This window comes from Protopterus annectens, chromosome 2.part0, assembly GCF_019279795.1.
Source record: "Protopterus annectens isolate FY-2018-M chromosome 2.part0, PAN1.0, whole genome shotgun sequence".
Classification (NCBI taxonomy): domain Eukaryota; kingdom Metazoa; phylum Chordata; order Ceratodontiformes; family Protopteridae; genus Protopterus; species Protopterus annectens.
This window is the reverse complement of record NC_056728.1, coordinates 1,126,696,144-1,126,719,536: the sequence shown is the minus strand read 5'-3', so window position 1 is coordinate 1,126,719,536 and position 23,393 is coordinate 1,126,696,144. Positions and strand designations below refer to the sequence as shown.

Here is a 23,393-nt window from a genome sequence, read left to right as displayed (position 1 = left end):
AAGTCTAGGTTGCATCCAGAGAAGGGGAGCTCAATTTTTGTTGGAGCAAAGCCTGCATAGCTGCATTCCTCCTCCCTTTAGAAATAGTGTGGGTACCACCTGAAGTACTATTTCAAATTGGGTATAGCTTAGCAGTAAAGGATACAAATAATCATGTGCCTTTTCTTTTCTTTTTAAGTGATAGTTTGCATGTCTGTGATCCACATTATTATTTGGTTGGTTAGCTTTTCAGTTCACAATGCCGTGTAAGCTGAATATCCCTGCTTCTAAGAAATATGGGAGGGAATACAATGGGTGCACACTACACTTGCATGTGAGCTTGATGTCTGGACATGACTTACCAAATTGGCAAATGTCTCCATCTGGGGTCAGACAGAATGCTGCAACATTGGTAAATGTCATGTCTTCCACTGCTGTCATTCTGCAATGATGGGAAGGGCTTTATTGTTAAAACATGACTTCATTAACCATTTCTAGGTAGAATTTACACTTGTATTTTACAAGTGCACAGCAGGGCTGTACAGTACACCATCTGGAAGTGTTCTGCTTGCTTGTAGCCCGAAGGATGCTGACTGCATGGTTTTCTGTAGGTTGTGACTACCTGCAGCATACATTACTCCATGCCAAATTTATATGGGGCTGACCTGTGCAATTTAGAGAGCTCATTTTTTTTCTTGCACGCTGTGGCACTTGTTTACCTCTCATTTGGATTTTGTACCCCTATCATAAGGGTGCAAAGTCCTGTGTTAACTTGGGTTGGGTTGAACAGATGTAATTCCTACTAACTGGTGCCACTAAGTGAGGTGGTAATGTTATGCCATTACAAGGGTATCAAAATGGATGTGTCTTGTGTGTCTGTCTGTTGGAATTGTGGCTGGGTTATAACTGAAAGTGCTTCTGTGATGTCAGTGTGGAATTCCTTCTGATAGGAGTCAAATGCATAGCTGTAATATGATACACAGGCCAACTGAATTATGTTAGTCTTTTTCAAGGTGCATAGGTCATTTGCATTTGTATTGGATATTATGCAGTTTTATATATATATATATATATATATATATATATATATATATATATATATATATATATATATATATATATATATTTCTGTAGCCCTAGTGTGCATTTAACTGTGTCATGTGTTGGCTTTTTCTGTGTATTTCTGTGTGCATTATCCTTTTGCAGTACTTGCCACCACTACTGTCCTTAAAGCTCAAATTTACTTTTGATCCCTTATTCATGAAAATATTCCTATCAAATTTCTGTCTCTACAAAAATTCTGTTTTATTTATAATTCCCCTAACTCTCCTTTAAACTCTAATATAGCTATGTAAAAAAACCCTTGTCCCTGTGCCTTGTACTTCAATGAAAACCATATCACAACCTTCATAAGTCTCTAATATATAGTATGGCCTTATTTCACTGCATTTAACATAACTCTCTTGCAATACTTGGTCAGCATGTCTGCCTTCACTAGTATATCTGAAACTAAACACCCCTAAACAATCTTAGACTCTCATGTCAACCAATTATTTCATTCTATCACACCTACCATGTTGCCTGTAAATTATGTAAATATTTGACTGTGTATCCAGTTTATCTCTACTTTTGTAAATATTTCACTCTGTGCAGTAGTTTCAAATGTAATTTGTATTTTCTGTTCTGTATTACAATGTGAAATGTGATGTATACCTAGAGTCTTTTTGTCCCCAGGCCTTTGCTAAAAATGGGTACATACACAGACAGACTATCCTGGTAAACATTGTCAAATAAATAAAATTACCAAGTCTCTGACTCCACCATTACACTGAGACAGAAACTATCTTGTAACAATGGCAGTAAGAAATGTAAGCTATTGAAACAGCTACTGCTGCAGTAGAGTAAATGTAAAGTGAACAGTGAGAGGGTGGTTATGTGCTTTGTAAGTTTTACTTTCATTAAATTTGAACTAGTCCACTATAATAATGAACAGCTGTATGTACTTGTACTGATCTGATGTCTTATTGCATTGTTCAGCTGATGTAGGATAATGACTTGACTTGGGTTTGTATCCTTTTATTGCAGAAAGATTAAAGAGTTTTCCAGTATCCATGTTATACAGATCGCTTGTGGACATCATCACTCTGTGGCACTTTCTAAAGGTAATGTTGTACACGTTTGACACTGGCTGTACGATGTCATCAGCATAGTGGTATGGATGAATATTAAGTCTTTAGCATGGCACCCTTTTGAAATGTTGGCACTCGAAATGCTAACAAGCTGAAAACAGAGTAGAAGAGCAAACCTCACTCCCCCTACACCTCCCCAACTTGTGTGTACCAACTCCAAGATCACCATACCTTGGAGAAAAGGGAATATTCTGAGAAATGGCATCTTGGATTTAGTGTTTGCAAGTCCCTTCTTTCAGCCATTCATTCATGTTTTTTTCTGGACTGACTGTAGTGTGTCTTGACATTTCAAATGATTACCCTTTAGCCGATGTCAGCCATTTTGAACTATGCAGACTGATGCTGAATCTCTTAAGTCATTGTGATTTTTTGTATTATGTACACTAAGTATATATTATGTGCAGTAAAACAGTTACTGAAAATTTACTAGGATGTCTGCACCAGTGGCTGAGGGATTAGGCCCTGGCTAAGGCCCAGCTATCATGAGTTCACTAGTGGCTCATGAGCTGCTTGGCACAGGCAGGGAGAATGTGGTGGGGGCAGTTGTTCTCACCCAGCTTGCACTGTAGCTCCACTGATAGCACCCTGCTGGAGAATGGAAGCACATTAGGCAGTGGGGGTCTGGGCAAGAAGGATGTGGGCATAACAGCCTCAACTGGTGAAAGTAGCCCTGTTGGCATGTGTGATCACACATGTGAAAACTTAGGGGTGTAGGTATCTGTCACATTGAGGCAAGTGCTCATGTCATCATTGGGAGTGGGGAGTTGGGTCCAGAAATGGAAGCAATGCCGTCATTACCAGGTTGCTAAAGAGAGCATAAAGCAACCACATGATTTCCTGGATGACGGTTCCTGAGTTGGGTCCAGAAATGGAAGCAATGCCGTCATTACCAGGTTGCTAAAGAGAGCATAAAGCAACCACATAATTTCCTGGATGACAGTTCCTTAGAGGTACAAGGGTAAAACTGATATAATAAAAAATACACTTTGCACTAAGTGGTATACGTTTAGCCATTCATATCTTTTCAAATGCTTCTGTCATCTTTTCTTTCGAGGGCAACTTTCACAAAAACTCATAAATGTGCAAACGGACATAGTCAGATTCGGCATACTTAAAAGTAGAAGTGTGACATACTGATAAAATAGGATGGGTGACTGGGACCTGGAGACTGACTTCATTTAGTATACTAATATATGATAGATTTTGTATCTTCTATGCATTTGGGTTGTTGTCATTTTGTTTTGTTATGCTGTAATCTTAGTCGGAAAAGAAAGTACTGGGTAAGAGTCTGTCTAATATCCTGTTATGTTGATTATGGTTGGATGTATTGTTATATGTATTGATTTCATATGCTTTATAAATTTAATTAAAATGGTTATTAAAAATTCAGTACAGAGAAATGCAGCTGGGAAATTTAACATCAAGTACAGAGTTCAAAACTGGAGGTGGTATTGACAAATGTGGAAAGAGACCTGATTATGTTGCTTGTACTGAAACGGGCACAGAAAGAAAGTAGCAAGAAAATCTGACCTTGTAGAAGCACGAAAGGGAGACTGTCTAACTACTAGATAGCAATACGTTGTATATATTGTTGGTTGAATCCCTACCTGGAGTGACAGGGGTGGGATTGGCATAATTATGTTTTTTCACCTGACCTCGGGCCATTGGCTTGGCTTAAAATGACCTTTCAGGATAGTTAGCCTAGTATGCACCTATGAACCTATGTACTTCTCAGAAAACCTTATCTCTAAAGGATGTAAGGTGGAGAAAGTTCAAGTTCAGATATTGGAAAGGGATCTGTTACAGGGTAAGAACTAATAGTTACAGTGGATATAAAAAGTGCACACACCACTGTTAAAATGCCAGGTTTTTGTGAGATAAAAATCTGAGACCACAATAAATCATTTCAAAACTTTTCCCACCTTTTAATGTGACCTATAACCTGTACAATTCAATTGAAAAACAAACAAATGTATTGGGGGGAAAAATATAAAAAATAAAAAACATTCAATACTCTGCATAAGTGTGTACACCCTTAAACTAATACTTTGTTGAAGCATCCTTTGATTTAATTACACCATTCAGCCTTCTTGGGTAGGAGTATATCAGCACGGCACATCTTGACTTGGCAATATTTGCCCACTCTTCCTTGCAAAAGCTCACCAAATCTGTGAGATTGCGAGGGCATCTCTTGTGCATAGCCCTCTTCAGGTCACCTCACAGATTTTCTATTGGATTTAGGTCAGGGCTCTGGCTGGGCCATTTCAAAACTTTAATTTTCTTCTGGTGAAGCCATTCTTTTGTTGATGTAGATGTATGCGTGGGGTCATTGTCATGTTGAAAGGTAAAATTCCTCTTCATCTTCAGCTTTCTAGCAGACACCTGAAGGTTTTGGGCCAGTTGTGACTGGTATTTGGAATTGTTCATAATTCCCCTCCACCTTGACTAAAAATCCAGTTCCAGCTGAAGAAAAGCAACCCCAGAGCATGATACTGCCACCACCATGGTTCACTGTGGGGATGGTGTTCATTTGCTGATGCGAAGTGTTGTTTTTGCTCCAAACGTATCTTTTGGAATTGTGGCCAAAAAGTTCAACCTTGGTCTCATCAGACCATAAGGCATTTTCCCACATGCTTTTATGAGACTTGATGTATTTTGCAAATTTTAGCCAGACCTGGATGTTTTTCTGTGTAAGAAAAAGCTTCCATCTTGCAACCTTACCCCATAGTCTAGACATATGGAGAATACAGGAGATTGTTGTTACATGTAGTACACAACCAATACTTGCCAGAAATTCCTGCAAATCCTTCAGTGTTGCTGTAGGTCTCTTGGCAGCCTCCCTGACCAGCTTTCATCTTGTCTTTTCACCAATTTTAGAGGGACGTCCAGTTCTTTGCAACGTCACTGTTGTCCCATATTTTCTACTTTTTTTTATGACTGTCTTCACTGTGTTCCATGGTATGTCCAATTTTTTTGTACCCTTCTTCTGACTGATACCTTTCAACAGTGAGATCTCTTTGATGCTTTGTAACCTCTCTGTGAACCATGGCTTTTGCTATAGCAGGCAACTGAGTAAATGTCAGGAAAATCCTACTAGGAGAGCTGAACTTTTATTTGGGGTTAATCGGAGTCTGTCTGTCTGATGGCAGGTGTGTACCCAAGAAGACTGAATGCTGTAAATAAATCAAAAGTTGCTTCAACATAGTATTAGTTTAAGGGTGTGCACACTTATGCAACCAGCATATTGTACATTTTTTTATATTTTTCCCCTAATGGATTTCTTTGTTTTTCAATTAAATTGTACAGGTTATATGTCACACTAAAGGTGGTAAAAATTTTGAAATGATTTATTGTGGTCTCATTTTTTTATATTAAAAAACTGGCATTTTAATAAGGGTGTGTGGCCTTTTTATATTCACTGTAAATGTCTCTAAAAAAGAGAGACAGGTTATGGAAGGTAAGAACACCTGCAACAGATGCAAGACTTTCCTGGTAGAGACCTGGACAGGTAGCTTCATATCAGCAGAAGTTGTCCATATCTGTTGTAGTGCATGCTTTTATATTTCTGTGCGTCATTAAACCTTTGGCAATTGTGTCTAAAAGAAAAATGAATGATTTGTTTAATGCATATGTATACACGTGTAATCTGTTTCACTGATCTTATTTGTTCACCAAGCATTTATATTACGAGACTTTTTAGCAGAAGTTCAAAATATGTCTAACTGAAATACATCATCTCTATAGGTAAAGCAAAGTATATCTGCTTAAAACATTAGCAGATACTAATCTGGTTCAACTTCTGGAAAAAAATAACAGCTATTGCAAGATTTTGCTGTCTGGAATAAAGATATTGTTAAACTGTGCATCCAGCCTATGGCTGCAGTTGCTTTTTAGTTTTGATGAACATGATAATAAGTAAAAATCAAAGTAGAAAAAGAACATGGTATGAAACTGATGTTTTTGTAAAAAGGGAAACATTTATTTTTAAGAATTGCAGCAGTAAATATCTCTCTAGAAACTTTGGTAAGACTAGCCAGACCTGTGTCTGGCATAAAAGGCATTCTCCAACCAAATACTGATGGACCTGCTGCTCATCAGCAAGTCAAATGGGATCAGAAATATTCTCTCTAGGGATCTAAACCTCTTCTGCAACACCCAATAGAATGGTTAGTTTGGTTTGGAGGGACAGGTATGTCTTGCACAGGATACCACTGCTCTGGAACAGGCTTCCCCATCCACGTAAAACAAAGCTCATCCCTGTCTACATTCAAGAGGTGTATTATACTCATTTATAATTTGCTAAGTTTGGTTAATTTGGATCTCTCTCTCTCTATTTTGTGGATTATATAATTTACACCCTGGTTTGTCTCTTTGCCCTTTTTTTGCTGTCCATATTTTTATAGCCTGTAAACCTGTATTTTATATATTTTTTTATTGTAATTGAACTTTTCTCCCTGGTACTCCACTGAAAATGAGCTCTTGTCCCAGTCGACTTTCCCAGTAAACACATTTCAATAAATAAAAGAGCAACTTGCATCTATGGACAGATAATAGAGAATTTACTTCATGACTGCCCCATACTTCTAATGCACAAAAGCCAGCTCCTAAATGCTTTTTTCCCATGCACGAGTCCCCTCAAATTATCTAGGTATGATCCCAGTTATTCTCATTAAGGTAATATGGATGGTGCAGTTATGCAGCGGTAGCATTGTCACCTCACAGCAAGAGGTTCTACTGTTGAATTATCATCCGTAGTGCCTTCTGTGCGTAGTCCGCATGTCCTCCCTGCGTTCATGGAGGTTTCATCCAGGTGCTCAGGTTTCCTGCCACATTTCAAAAGACATGCGCCTGGAGCATTTCTCCCCAGGCCTCCTCTGAAAACTGGCTTTGTTCAAAGTTGGACTTTCCCAGTAAACAAATGTTAAATAAAATAAATAAAAATAAGTATATAATTATTGACTATGTGATGGATGAGGCCAAGTTAACACCAAATGGGCATACCTTTCAACTATAAAGATATTCACAGAATGTCCAGATTTTTGCCTTGTATTTTTGGTCTGTCATAAAATTGTGGTTTTCTGGCAAATCATTGAGGGTTGAAATCAGAAAATGACAATCATTTGAGTTTGACTTCATACCCTTCAGAAAATTCATGCTAATGCAAAACCTGTTCTAAGTTTGTAAGAGTAGTATTTAAAAAGTGTCCCTATTTTTGGGCCTTTGCCCCCTCCCATTATTTATGACTTTATCCAGATTTCTTGCTGTAAGAGGTTGAGAGATATGTAAATGGAATAGGTTAATTCAAGCACTAAAATGGAAACTGGTTAGGCTTAAAATGTTCCACAAGGACATTTAGGTGCATAGCAAATTACTGGACTAAGGATCCTATCATATTTCATATTAATGAGATCTTTGTTTTTTTCTGGTTTCCCATAATCTATTTCAGGTGCCCTTTATATGTGAAATTTTAGACAAAAAGAAGTGTGGTAACTCTCATTTATATACATTGACAGATGTATGAGTCAAAGCATCTCAACACACCTTCTGGAACATGATTGATTGCTTTTTCCCCTTAATTACCTTTATATGGACTCCTCCAAGAGCATATATGAAGCTATTCACACAAGTCATAAAACATCCACCAAAGAAAGTAGCTAAATTGCAAGACTGTGTAATGTTAATTTATACTCCTGTTAATTTATACTCCTGCAAGTATTTACAGATCCTGCCCAACACTCTTCTAAAGGTGTTTAAAACTGTCACTATAGTCAGTGAACTGGGTTTGATAATTTATAATGGTAGATGTTTATTCAAATAACTTGCAAGGGACACGCAGACTACTTCTGCTATTCACCAGTCCCTGTATTGAGAAGATGTATGTTTTATCCTGAATGTTATAGAAATGCACTTTTTTTAATCAAAATTATTTCATTTGTAGAACTCCTATCGTATATCTATACAATAAAGCACCTTTCTGAAAGTAGATATGAACTTTCATTCTTAAATTTGTGCTGGTTTGAGTTTCTTTTTGGACCCAAACCAAAAAGATCCAAAGGTAACCACACGATGAAGAAATATGTATATTTAGTGCTTTCGGCCAAAGTCTTCATCAGAATAAAGAAGCAGCTTTTCCACCCACATTTAAATATCCATTTAAATTAACAGTATCCAATAAAAACCTTCATAAAAAAAATTCAGGGAACATCTCAAAATTCACTTTTCACCCTGCACAGATAATATTTATAAAACCATTTATAAAAGAAAAATAATTTAATACATATTGTTTCATTTAAACCAGGATTTTTATAATCCTGTAATCTTAATTGCCATAAGGTCTCCCTTTCTAACACAGATTTCTTCTATGTTTTATATCAAATGGTCCTTTGTGTTCCCAATATATGGAAAATGTTCTATATTTTACCATTACATAAGGGCAGCACTTCCACAGACCTTGCCAACTACAGATCAATAAGTTATATTTCCACTCTCAAAGGTGCTTCAGAAATGTATCCGTACATAACTACTCACTTTTTATTTCAGACAATCTACCTCCAACCCAGGTATGGATTCCTCCCTAATCACAGCACTACTATGGTCCTCTATAACCACTATAAATCGAAGCCAAAGTGAAGGAAATCTAGTCTGCCATCTTCCTCGACTTACTGAAGGCTTTTGACATTGTATCACACATACCTCTGCTATAAATAATTTTCCTTTGGTCTAGATACACTCGCTTGGTTTGACACTGACCTGTTCTGTAGAGGGCTGACTATTAAATGGCCAAATTAACATATCTTCTTTTCTTTCCATAGCAGTTGGAGTACTCCAGGGCTCCATTATAGGCCCTCTTATTCAGCATATTTATGAATGACCTCAAAACAAACATGCAAAAATTATCCAGTGTGTGGATGACTCCATTCCAATATGTGCTGTTAAAAATGAATGTGCAATAACTAATACAAGATTACATTACCTCTACTGAAACATCGCTGTCTGATTCTTAACTACTTCTAACCCCCCCCCAGAATATCAACGCTCATACTATTCATCCCAAAATGATTCTTTACCCAGAAATGTCCTCACAGTAACCTCCTCAAACTGCATAACAGCCTAATTAGTAACCTACACTAAGCTACTAGGTATAATAACAGATAAAAACTTGAAATTGGTCTACCATGTAACATATGCATTAAAAACAAAATGGCAACCTCTAACAAACACAACCATACCTAACAGACAATGTTGAACATATTTTTAACTTTCCTCCATCTAGCTATCCTCTATGCAGCCTATATTCTCATTAATCATCAGGCCACCCAGTAATGTGACGTATATACCTCACCAATGTGTAGCATTGAAGTATCTACTCTAGCTAGAACTTCCCCACTACCTGAGTCTATCTCAACTACTTGCCACACACAAGCTTATTCATAAACCTAAAAAATGCCCTAGCCTAACTCCCATCCTTCAGTACTACTCACCAAATAGGCTTATTTGCTCAGAAGATAAAAAAATACTCCTAAGGACTAAATCAGTCACTCTGCTAGTGACTCTTTTGTGTATTCCTCTTGCATATCTAAAATCTGGTACTCCATCTCCACTTGCCCTTAAACAAATATCTCGGGTGAGTGTCGATTTAAAACTACTCCAAATGAACAAATAACTACGTTCCTGCTCAGTTCCTGGCTAGAAAATAATTCCAATCCACCGACTGTGTATTCTAAACTGCTATCTCTCGCATTATCAACTATCATTATGCTGCTATATCTACATCCTTGGTTCTATCATCCTTTCTTTCTCAAACACTTTTCTTCATACTTTCCTTACTACTTCCTACTCTTCTCCAAACACAGTTCCCTTCTGTTCCCCTTCATTATCTCATATCACTACCATGATTTTTCTTCTCTTCCCTCTACTTTCATCACCTTTCACATCTCATCCCTTCTGTATCTCCCTCTACTCAGCAGAAATCATTCACTGAGACCATACATCCTCTCTTCACAGCAGTAATTCCAGATCTTAATCAACCTTCTTGTCACTCAATTTATCTACTAATCTTTTTTTTAACTTTGAACACATCCACTGCATGATCTGACACTTTCTGTGCTGGTACCTGTACCCATTTCCATGGTGTTGACCCTCAATTGTTTTTCTACCTTGTTCTTTCTCTACACTGCTGTATAATTATCACTTCTGGTAACAAGTTACTTAAATACATTTTCCCCAAACCTCTCATTTTTAAAATCATGCTCTTGAAAATGAATTTTTTTTCTTTCTTTTCACTTTCTTTGTTTTGAACCACTGTTGTACTCGTGTATTACATTTGTTGAGAGGCATTAATAAAAGCTATCATGATCTGTACTGTTATCTCTTATCAAACTAATTATATGTTACTATGTGCTCTACTTGCTTCATTCTGTTAAGAAAAATATAATTAAAGAAATCTATATGTTATTTTTTATTGAACCTTTTGTACATATATTCTACTTGGACATTTATCCCTGGGCTTCTACCAAAAAGGAGCAACTTATGACCAGATGGACAATCCTGGTAAACAAATGCCAGTGGATAAATTAAGTGAATAATACACCTGTGATCACAGTCAAATGCTTTCATTTATTGCAGGAATTATCTATAGAATATTTGCCATTGTTAATGTTTTTCCCCCTTGTCTAAGGTTTCCACTTGGCATTCAATTCTTTTTAGCGCCTCCATTTTCTCTCTCGTTTTGTAATATTTTAACACACTTGGCAAACACATTAACCTTGTTTAATTTACCTAGATATTATTCCTCTGAGTAAATATATTACATACTTATCCTACGGTTATTTATCCACTCCAAATCCATCCCCTTCTCTTAAAAATACACAATGCCTTCCACTGCATTTTCCTTTTACTTGGGCCATGAATGTGGAGCCTCGTTCATTGAACATCCAAATAATAGGCACAGACATAATTATATGCATATCCAGACTCCTCAAACTTTTTGTTCTTTTTTCTATGTAAATTTAGTCCTATTATTGTTGGACTTGTCAACTGAAATTAAATTGAACTGGAGCTCTACTCAAGTATGTAGTACTATGGCAAGAAATGAAGGTGCAAGGATAGGATCCAAGCTTGCTTGGTAAAGCTATACCAGCAACAGTAAAATAATCCAAACACAGTATTCATAAGGCAACCACAAGAGACTAGGAATGTGCATTCTTGTTTTCCAAAGACCGATAAATTAGTTATAATGGCAAAGCAACTTCCTCAGTACAGTCAAAAAGTAAACAAATATGTGGATATTAATAAGCTTTTTTCTGATGCTAGAATTGCATCCCTGATAAAGACTACAATGAAAACATATTCTTAAATTCCAAAATAAAATGTTAAAATCATTTTAATACATTTATTTCAACCAATATTAATTCATTAAAATTTTTTGTCCATACTCGTTACAACCTTTTAAAGCCACTTGTTCAACTCCGGTTTGAATAAAGCTCCTAACCAAAGAATCCATTTTTGTTCTTTGATACCAATAGGATTCTTTACAATCTTTTTTATTTGCAATCATGTTGATGTCTAATAATAAACATGATGCTGTTTCATGCTTTTACAGTATGTTTAAACAAAACATTGCTGTCCTTGTGTATTATGTCACCCAGATGTTTAGAAATTCTGTGGTTAAACATAACTATATATGTTGGGGAATTCATTAAGGTACCACTAAATGTACACCTCTATGTACGGGATGCTGTACCTTTTCCAATTTGGCAACCACTGTAACATGGTACTGCATGATCCACCACCACAAAGACATGCAGCACCATTCAACACTGGCCTCACGATCCTGCTGAATGCTAATGAGGTATTTCAGGGGGCGAAATCTATTCTAATTAGCCATGTGCTCTTTCCCCAGGACCACCTCTAGAAAAGTATCTATATGGTCAAGTGACTCATGAAGTCACTCAGCCATGCAGAGCAGCACTGTCCTTCCCACAGTCATACTATGAACACAGCCAAAAGAGCTTCAACTATGTACCATGATTGTGATATGGGGATTGGGGGGATAACAGGATGCAGTACACCACCAGGGATTACTGAGATCTGAAATGCCATACTGACACCAACAGCAGTACAGGGATTGGTTGGAGGGAACCAGTAGTCACCAGGGATGACCTAAAGTGAAGTGCCGTAATGACACTGACATCACAACAGGAACAGTGGGTTGGAGGATATACTAGGCCACCAGCATTTACTGAGATTGGAACTGCCATAAGTGCACCAATAGCAGTACAAGGATCAGAGGGTGGGGGGATAAACTAGCCACCAGGGCACAATAGATACATGACGCACTTCCAACTATCATGGGAGTGGGGAAAAACAGTGGGGCAGACAGATTAGGAACAGCTCTTGGGACTTTCTTTTTGTGTGAGAATAACTTGGGATGGAGCATACCACTGCATACATAATCTACATGTCGTAGTAGCAAATGTTGTTCAGTGATATACAAATTAGGCAATGCTGAAGTCTTGCCTCTTACCGGCTAGCATGTTTCTGTATTGCATATTGTAAATGGACACTTCGTGGGAGGAAAGGACATTTTAGCATTAGACAAACTGCCCATGCCCGGCACTTTAATCAATTCCTCTAATGGTCTTGTATAAAATGCTGAACATTAACATAATACTAACTAAATCACATCTGTACTTTGTAGGCAATTGAGTTAATCTGGTAACCCTCAGAAATATTGGGTGATGTAAATTCTAATTCTGCATTTTTAATGACATGCATATATATTGTACTGAGAGATGCTTCAGCATTAAAACTGGTTTATTGGACTTTTGAACTGAAATAAATATTGCAAAATGCACATTCCTGGACTCCTGTGGTTTCAGTTTGGAGCATTATGTTTAGATGACTTTGTTATTGTTGGTATCACTTGTGCACACAAGCATGAATCCAGTCATTGCACCACCATTGTGTTTTAGGTGTTGGATTTGTTGTTCACAATACTATGGAAATTGGTGTGGTAGCTAATTTCCAGAGAATTTATATTGATAGTATTTTTTTATGTTACTGCCTGCCTCAAAAGACTGAAAAATTCTATATGCATCAGTATTTGAGTGAATATTTTCAAGTTGGGATAACACCAAGAGAATTAAGGGTTCTAATTGAACAAATGTCATCTGTCCTGATGAAGCTTTTTTGAAAAATTGGCAGACGGTTCTCAAGAGACAGCATCCATGTTGGTGTAAACATTAGTGGATTTTTATGATGCACAAATTTTTACACTACAGGTGAATATTGGTTCATCAATCAAATGTGCGTATGAGTTCTGTGACTGCACTAGTTTTGTGAATAACCCTGATAAAGAATACAATCAATATCTTAATTTTAAACAGTGAACTACAGAAAAAAATGTATATATCAAAGCAATGCTTTGGACTATAAAAATAAACCGTTTAATTGCCAGTGATGATGTGATGACCCACCACTGGACCAGTAATCAAGGAACCGCAATTCTCACCACTGACACCAGTGGGAGACATTCCATGAGAGGTTAAACAGGTGCACACACAGTCAGTCTGGGCTGGTTTCTCCCTATTCCTCCAGATACCCAATAAGACTCCCCATTGGCACAGCTGTAGAGTTGAGATCTCAGCTGAGTGACCACGCCAAGATCTCCAGCACCCTCTGTCCAGCCAGTGCTTCGTTTTTCTGCTCAAGTAGCTGACACACACACACACACACACACACACACACACACACACGCTCTGTGAGGTTTGATATACACACACACACACACACACACACACACACACACACACACACACACACACACACACACCTGGGAAAAGCTAGCACAGGCTTACTAGCTGTGCCCCCTTCTGCACAGACTATAAGGTAGTTACTACTGCCACCAATCACTCCTCATCAGCTACTTTAAGGCCCTTAACAAAGGGTGTCCAATTTTGCCGTGTAATATTAATATTAATACAAATGGTAGTTTGACCAAGAGCAAGGCTGTTAGGAGTGGCCCACATAGTGTCACCAAATAAATATGCAAGTACACTCAAAATTCGAATATCCCTACCAAAGATCAGCCGCAATGAAAGGTGTATCTATGTTTAATAATAAAAGAGAGAGAATACTCAGTATTTATTCACAGTGACATCAGAGGTCAAAACATAGGAAATATTTAAAATAACATTGCAGGACAGGTTCAGATAAACAAAGAAAAACATCTAGCTTTAGTACATTCCTGACTGTATCTAAGAGACTTACTATACCCTAGTTGACTTACTTAATTAGTGCAAGGCAGATGTGGTGAATGGGTCCTTCTGTTGTTAGCCGGTCCAAGACAGAATTTAGAATGCTTTGTCTCACTAAGAGACTTATCAAAATAACTAAAATTACCATTGGATAGCTTGCAGAATGACCTCATTTCTTGTCATCTGACTTCTAGTTCCCAGGCAAAACCCCCATTGCTGGAGCTGGCAGTATTTAGCATCTACCTATAAAAATGCTCATACGAGGCCTTTTGCTCAGATCTTTGGCAGATGCAGGAAGTCATAAAGCAATTGCATTCTTCCATGATTTCAGAGGTAGTAATTAGTTCACCCAAAAGACAAATACAAAAAGCTTCCTAGTACAGACTGTCTCTCTAGTTCTAGCTACATTGAAACCTGTCGGATAATAACTTTATGGCCTAGCCTATAAATTGATTTAATTTCACTATTTTCTAAAGTTTGCTGGACTGAAGTTAACCCTCCAGTTTCCTCTGTCAATATATACATTTCAGCAGTTACAATAGTGCACATACATTTCTGCACTCTTCCAGTAGTGCACGCTGTGGATATATTTTAAGCACAAGCACTTTATGAATACCTTTTCAGCACAAACATCTGCACCAAGCAGTTTGATGTACACATGACCTATAGTTCTAATACATTTGTAACACAACCATCTTGTATGACATGCAGTTCTAATAACATTTGTAACAGAAGCACCTTTTTATGACAAAGTTCTAATACATTTGTAACACCAGCATCATGTATAATGTCATTCGATATTCACAAACGACATATAATCGTTCACAAAATTCCAGCTAGCTGTGCTGGCAGTACCTCCTTTCGTAACGGATGTAATAAAAATGAACTGTATTTTTCTGATGAGGGGCAAGCTGAAAAAAATATCTCCTCTTGTTTCTCTTCCATTTTGCACTCGTCAGATTCATCTGATAATTTTTGTACAAATTGTGTGTCCTCTGCATTGAAACAGGTTTAGAGTCAGGGCATTCATCACCATATATAGCAGAAGGAATTAATATTGCTGTCAGTAAAGTCATAAAGTCATTTTGGAAATGTAAGAGTAGAAAGAAATATGGAAAGGAACATTTTTTTGTTTTTGTTTCACATAACATTGTTGAATAAAGGTTTACAGTTTATACTCCCAACATACACTTCAGAATTTCAGTGGTTTAGATATGCAAGAATTTTGAAAAAACTGGGTTTAGAATTTATTTATTTTTTGCATCCAAAGATTTGTCTGTGAGGAGAGAAGGATAAACTATTTATTTATTTTTTTTTAATGTTTTCATCTTCTCCCTCATTCTTGTGAAAATACTATGTTTCAAGATTTAAAATTAGTCCCACATAGAAAAAGTAAATACATTCTTACTAGATTAGAAAGGTTTGGGTTGCAATCTTTAACAACAAAAATATAGTAGTAGCAAAGGCTAATAAAGGTGAGGGTATGATATGATGGGATAATGGAAATATCATGAGGAAGCATTAACACAACTAGAGGATTGTAGATAGTAACAAAAAAGATATATCATCCTATCATAAAGTTTTAAAAGTGGAAGGTCAATTTAAGTGTGCTTAGGAGGAAGGAATCATTTTGTCAGAGATTGTTGAAAGAATTGATGGTTAAAAATGCATGTTTTCAGTATTTTTGTGTTTCCCAAAATTCATATAAATGCCCATATACCACTAGGGAGACCTGTATTTTCAAATATAGGTCTTGGACTGAGCCCCTTCAGCTTATCTGACTTCTTATTTGAAACCATTGTCACCTCTTATGTCCAGACTGCAGAATACTAAACATTCTTGTAGCTGATTCAGGAGACGCAACTGGAAATTAAGTGGTACGCAAGTGCACTTGATGTCAAATCTTTGTACAATTGTATACAGGTCTATATTACACAATCTAAGTGTGATATATCAGAGTGTTATAAGATCAACACATATAAAGCTAATGGTAGGAAAGCTGAAGCACCTAAATGACGAAATTCATCATATCGCATCACCATGGTTGGCCAACATGATTGGAATTCCATTTCTTAATCATCGCAAATGATTAGGAAATGTAATTCCGTTTGTGTTGGCCAACCATGGTAAGTCAATGTGATGAATTTTGTTTAGGTGTTTCGGCTTTCCTACCGCTCACTTTGTGTCGATGTTATAACACTCTGGTATATCACGCTTCGATTGTGTGATATAGACAGTATACTGCATAGACAAGGGCTGAATGCTTTAGAGTTTTGGTTGAGTTTTATTCAGTTGTATGAGGCTGTGTTCAATATTTTCTTGTTGGTTGTTAGAACATGTTTTAATGAAAAATCTTTCCGGTTATAAAAATCAGTGTTTTTTCTGGTTAATGTGATAGCTGTGGTTTGCCCCCATTTAATGCAGATCTCCTTATAGGGTAAATGGAAGAGATTATGACTTTTGATTCAGGTCATAAATTTGTTTCTGCATGCTATAGACATATGGGGATCATTCTTGAGGACTTCTGGCTGGCCTGTAGGTCAGAGGTAGAGGAGTTAGAATTTATGCAATATTTAAATAAAAATAAATGGAGAATTAAATTTGCAGTTTAATACCAACCTAAGGAGATTTCATTTCTGAATACAACGTTGTTAAAAATAAATAAATAAATAAATAAAAATCATACTGTACAAACCAGATTTTTCAGGAAATCCTTTAGTAGGAATTCCTTGCTACAGGCAACCAGCTGTCACCCAAGACTGTGATTCGCAATATACTTTAATCAAAGTTCCTTAGAATCAAAGGACTGTGTTCTGAAGAAAACATATTAGTACCTGCACAGAACTGATTAAATTCCTATATAGAGGATAAAACAATGATGATATAAATCACCAGAATGTGCAGATAAAAATACAGAGTTGAATCATGGAAACCTAAAGTAAATAATTTCTAATAGACTCTCATTTATTTCTAATTTTGGAAGTACTCCTTTATTTCTAATGTTGGAAGTAATAATAGTAATAAAAGTAGTAATAAATTCTGAGATATCCTTAAGACTGCTAAACGTCTTTCAGATATTCATCCAGATAAATGTAAAAATATTATAGAAAAGGTAAAATGATTGTTTAGTATTGGATTATAAGAAGCTAGAATTTAAGCAAAAGAATTAGGTCAGAGGTTGTAAGCCCTGTGGTTGCTTCTCTTATTGTAAGCATGTTATTAAAAATACTGAATTTTTATAAGCCAATACTTTCATGGTTTACCATGTTAATTGCCTACAAAAGTGTGGATGTTCTATAATGTTCTTGTTCTGCATTTTATATAGGAAAGATTTTGTTTGTTTAAGCATGGATTTCTTTACATCTGAGTGACATGATTATAAATAAGAGGTTGGGAATAATTTTAGCATTAAAGAACAAAAATGGATTGCTTAATTAGAAGCTTTGTGTTAACGTGAGTTGAATGTGTGCTTTTAAATTTTCTTTATAATGAAACAGATTAATTTTTTCTTCTTTGCTGCTGGGTGTAACTATGTTACTATATTTACAGGGTACTCATTACTGGGTATGATTTTTATCAAGACATTTTAGTGAATTAATATTGGTTGAAATGTGTATTGGTGATTTTTTTTTGTACATTTACAATAATTTTTTTTTTTTTTTTGTAATATAAGAATATTTTTAATTTGTCAGTGATGTCACTCTGGTGCCAGAAAAAAGGTATTTTAAACCCATATGTTTGTCAGATTGTACTGAGAAAGATTTGTTGGCATTGAAACTGGTTTATTGGGTCTTTGAAGAAAAAATAAATATTATGAATACACATTTCTGGTTTGTTGTGGTTGCTGTGTTATGTTTGGCTGTATGGTAATAACACAACTTGTGTGTTTCCATCATACAGATTCTTAAAGCAAGGGGTATTAGAGTGTTTAATTTATCAATCACTGGGTTTACTCTTTTAATTGTGTTAGTGTTTAAGCGTCTGGACATTATTTCTTCTTTAACATGATAAAGGACAGTCTATTCATAAACTTGTCTGTTTTATTTTGTTCAGTAACATTTTTTTATTTTTTTAATTTTTGACTTGGTATATTTATTTATTTTGATTTTATATAGTGTTTGCTTTCCATTTGACACCACTTGGTTCTTGAAGCTAAAAATGTCTCCCAGGCAGCAGTCAGGGGATTCTGACCAGTATTTCTTCTGGGTTTACTAAGCACTGTTTTAGACTTGTTACTGGTAATTTTTTGTTCCATCTGTTCAGTGGTGGCCTGTTTTCCAAAGTGGTCCTCCATTCCATATCACCAGTAGGTAGAACAATATTTTTTGAAGCAGAAGCTGGAAATGCGCTATGGTATTAACATTGTCTTACAGTTGTATTCTTTCTGTTCACTCATTCTTTACTATAACCGTATAAAAGATTTTAGCTTTCATGTTATGGTCCTTGTCTTTAGGATTAGCTGTAAAACCTTCCTTCACCTGAACAACTGGACAGAGCAGTTGCTGTCAAATCACACAGAATTGCCCTTGATGGAATGTCTGACCAAGTTTTCTAAAGAATGCACTTTTACACCAGGAAACTGGTAGCAACAGGAATAAAGGTTTGGTTCATTTGGTTTCAAGTGCATTGCACTCTGTACTCTCCATCTGTGACTTGAAAAGCTTCTAGGATGGAGTGATGCCCTAGCCAGGGTTAGTTTTTTCTTATATGTATTGAGTACACAGATGGGCTACAGCTCCTCATGACCCTAAATGCCTAAATAGGATAACTGTGAGTTTCAGACAACAAATGAAAACAATCTGTGTTGTAGATAACCCCCAGTAAAGAAGATCATTAGTCTTTGGCTCTCTGCATTCTTGGGAGCATCATAAATTCTGAAAGCACTGTGGTGACTTTAACTTGCTAATTGCATTTGGATGCAAAGAGCATATTTTGGACATCAGAAACACTAAACTTCTGTGTGATTTAGTTGTAGGTATTTCTGTGTCTGCAGTCCTCCTGACCTTTAAATCCTGATACTGTACCTCACTTGTTTGATGAGTAATGAAGCAGTTTTAGATCCTGTATTGCATTCTCAGCAGCTGTAATCATTCAGGCGAGGTTTATTCTGTGTGACCTCTGTTCCACACTCCTGGTAGCCATGCTATGAATTTGTTTTGGTCACCATGTTGACAGCCATTTCCATGGAACTAGAATGTAAGAAACTGAGTTTTTTGGGATGTAATTTTGTTAGCTTTGTTCTTCCTGACATTCTTGTTTAAACAATATTTCTGCATTTATTTCTGTAAATTATTCACCTTTTAAAATTTAACATAGCATTTCAGAGTGCTATTTCCAGCAAGGCATTTTAGTCAGTGCATGCCTGGAAATATGAAATGGCTGACTTTTTGAAACTTTTCACTTTGCTGCATTGGTTTTCTTTTGCAAATTCCATAGTTTACATTGGTTGTCATAGATACTTCTGAGTGTGAAAAACCTTTTTTAAGAGGACGTTTTTGTAGGGGAAATTTCTCTTTCCCTGAGATGCAGTGATAGGGTCAATTATAATGAGTAAGACGGTACAAGGTATGTTACCCACTGCCGTCCAAAGAGCAGCTTTTGAATTCTACTGTAAACTTTCATTTTTTTGCCTTCTTGTGAAATTTGTTAGAGAGTTTTCAGTTTGTGCAGTGACAACAGCAAACTGTCAGTAGTAATTTATCTCAGTTTCTGTATGAAAAATATTACGGTGATAAGAGTATCACAGCACTGTACCCCAGTAGGTAAGTGTTAATATTTTGGCTGAATTGGCTGTATTCATGTGAAGTCTAAGGTTCACAGGTACTTACTAGGCTATTGATTTGTGAGGATCCTAAGAAACCTAGCCTTAGATTCCCATGGTAGTTTTTAGCCATTACATTTTGCATACAAATAACCTAGAGATTACACAAGCGTATGTTGGGACATTTACATGTTTCTCCTGTCAGTGAAGGATAGGGGTGCTAAACCAGAGGTGAATTTGTGGTTACCCTTCCATTTATTCAAATTAAATTAGAATACAGCAAGAGAAGTACTTCTCTTTCGGTGGAGTGAAAGAGTTCCACAGAAGTGCTGTTCTGAGATACAAACCTGTCCCTCCAACATGTTCTACTTATTTTGCAAAAGAGATTGAGATTTCTTGAGCAGGTGTTTATGATGCCATTGGACTTGTGAATGTGCAGTATGTCGTATTCTTTTACCAAAGAAAGAAGACGCGGGACAACTGGGTGCAGATGGTACCAACTCCAAACTTTAATGACCGACCAGCATACATACAGTACAACAACTTCCTGTCTCACGCCCTTGCGTCATGCACTTTCCCCCGCCCCAAAGAGCACTAGCTAAGGCAAGACAACACAGTCCATTGAATACACCACATCTCCCTTTCCAAAAAGGCCCCCTTTCACTTAACGCAAACCCAGGTCTATTCAATTTCTCCCACTTCGCTACGAACTTGGTACATTGACACCAAATGCTCACTTAGCCACATTCAGATTACTATAAACCCCAAATGCCATTGTTATTTATACACTGATCTTCACAGATCCAAACGGTCCGGCTTGTTAATAACTCTTCCTGATCTGGTCCTCACAACATCACTGTGTGCCCGGGCTTCCGGGAGGACCATTGCAAAATGGCAAGGCCTCAGTGGTCTTACTTAGCACACTTTCCGGACACTCAGGGTTTGATTCACAGTCAGGCTCAGATAGGGGGATCAGATGCACACGGTTTCGCCGCACAGTCCCTTGGGGCACATCCACCTTGAAGGACCTCGGCGAGTAATGTTTTCGCTCTACAGTACCTGGGGTCTTCATATCTGTCACCCACACCTGGTCACCGGGCAACACATCCCCCAGCGGCCTCGCCCGATGGCGTCTATTGTAGTTTTCGCCATTATACACCCTCTTCTCCCCCTCTTTCCCCATGAGCCTTCTCCAGTCCGGCTGCACAGGGTCCAACTGCGAAGGATGAATCGGAAGAGAGGTCCGCAACCGTCGTCCCATAAGAAGTTCCGGGCTATAACCATTCTGCAGTGGCGTTGTCCTGTACGCCAAAAGAGCCATGCGGCTCAGCACTTTTTTTAAACAGGTTCTTCACCGTCTGCACCGCACGTTCTGCCTCCCCGTTACTCTGCGGGAACCTGGGGCTGCTAGTGACATGCTCGAAGCCATAAGCGGTTGCAAAGGCCGCAAAGACTGTCCCAAAACTGAGGTCCATTATCAGACACCAGTACCTCTGGGATACCATGGCGGCGAAGAAAGATTTTAGGTGGGTGATGACCTCGTTGGATGTGCTATGTTTCAACAATGCGATCTCCAGAAACCTGGATAAGTAGTCCACAGCAAGGAGGTAAGTGTGACCTTTAATTGAATAAATCCGCCCACTCTTTGCCATGGTCGGGCCGGACATTCTGTTGGGATGAGGGGCTCAGGAGGATTCCTTCTCTCTGAGATGCACGTCCTGCATCTTAAAACCATGTCATTTATCTGCTGGCTAAGTCCCGGCCACCAGACGGTCTGACAGGCTCTAGCTTTGCACTTCACGATGCCTTGATGTCCCTCATGTAATTTCAACAACACCTCATTACGCATGGCAGAGGGATAACAAGGCGAATCTTTAAAAGCAACCCATCTTTCACTGTTAGTGTGGACCGATCTGGCCAGTAGCTCTTCAGTAAGGGTTCCTGGTTCGCATACAGCGGCCACCCCTGGCTGCACAAGTCCATGACCCGCGCACACACACTGTCCGCTTTCAGCTGCTCCCGTAGTGTTTGGAGGAAAGATGGTTTCACCTGCATGTTTTACACAATACTGTTCACGTAAATATCCGTGTCCTCCATTAACTCCGTTTCCTCCGGGGTTAGCTTGGTTTTAAGTGGAGAACGTGACAGGGCATCTGCCACCCACAGTGATTTCCCTGGAGCGTACTGCACCGTGTATGAGAACTGCATCAATCTCATCCTGAAGCGTTGGATTCTGGGCGGTAGAAGATCCAGCGCTTGACCTCCCAACAATGAAACCAGGGGTTTATGATCAGTCTCTAGACAGAACGATTTGCCTAATAGGTAATCTCGAAAGCGTTCACATGCCCAGGTAGACGCTAGGGCCTCTTTCTCAACCTGTGCGTATCGTTGCTCTGTGGGTGAGAGTGACCTTGATGCATATGCCACGGGTCTCCAGCCGTCCTCCCATTGTTGCTGCAACACACTCCCTAACCCAAAGGAAGAAGCATCCGCGGAAACCTTCGTATCCCTCTCCGGGTCATGCACAGCCAAAACTGGAGGTGAGGTGATTGCCTCTTTTAAGTCCTTGAATGCCTTTTCCTGGTCCCCACCCCAGTACCAGCTGTTCCGTTTTGATAATAAGTCTCTCAAAGCTCTGTCCCTCTCAGCCAAATGAGGGATGAACTTCCCCACCTGATTCACCATGCCCAGGAAACTCCTAAGTTCTCCTACTGTAGCAGCTGCCGCCATCTCCGTGATGGATGCGGTCCTCCTTGGGTCCGGGCTTATACCAGCATTCGTAATGACATGGCCCAAGAAAGTCACTGTGCCCCTCGACAGGTCACATTTCCCTACATTCAACGTAATACCTGCTTCTTCCAGTCTCTTTAATACTGCGTGAAGCCGGGCATCGTGCTCCTCCTGGCAACGCCCCCAGACCAACACATCGTCCATGTGACAAATCACACCCTCTAAGCCTTCAATGACCTCTGCCATCATGCGTTGAAAGTGTTCGGGTGCAGAATTAATGCCAAAGGGAAGGCGATTGAAACGGAAACGCCCAAAAGGGGTTATGAATGTGGTAAGCGCTGCCGACTCCTCTGACAAAGGAATTTGCCAAAATCCCATATTTGCATCCAGTTTGCTAAACACCTTCGCCCCAGCGAGCATCCCAAGACTCTGCTCAACCGAGGGCAGCACAAACCTTTCCCTGCATACGTATTCATT

The 23,393-nt window shown here is 38.2% G+C and overlaps 1 protein-coding gene across 1 annotated transcript in view; it reads left to right on the top strand.

Annotated features, from left to right (window-relative positions):
* Positions 1 to 23,393, top strand: part of LOC122793371 (probable E3 ubiquitin-protein ligase HERC6) — a 962,939-nt gene that overhangs the window by 34,525 nt on the left and 905,021 nt on the right. The window contains exon 3 of the mRNA XM_044061322.1: positions 2,065 to 2,141. Coding sequence (XP_043917257.1) covers positions 2,065 to 2,141 — 77 coding nt within the window. The remainder of the gene's footprint in view (positions 1 to 2,064; positions 2,142 to 23,393) is intronic.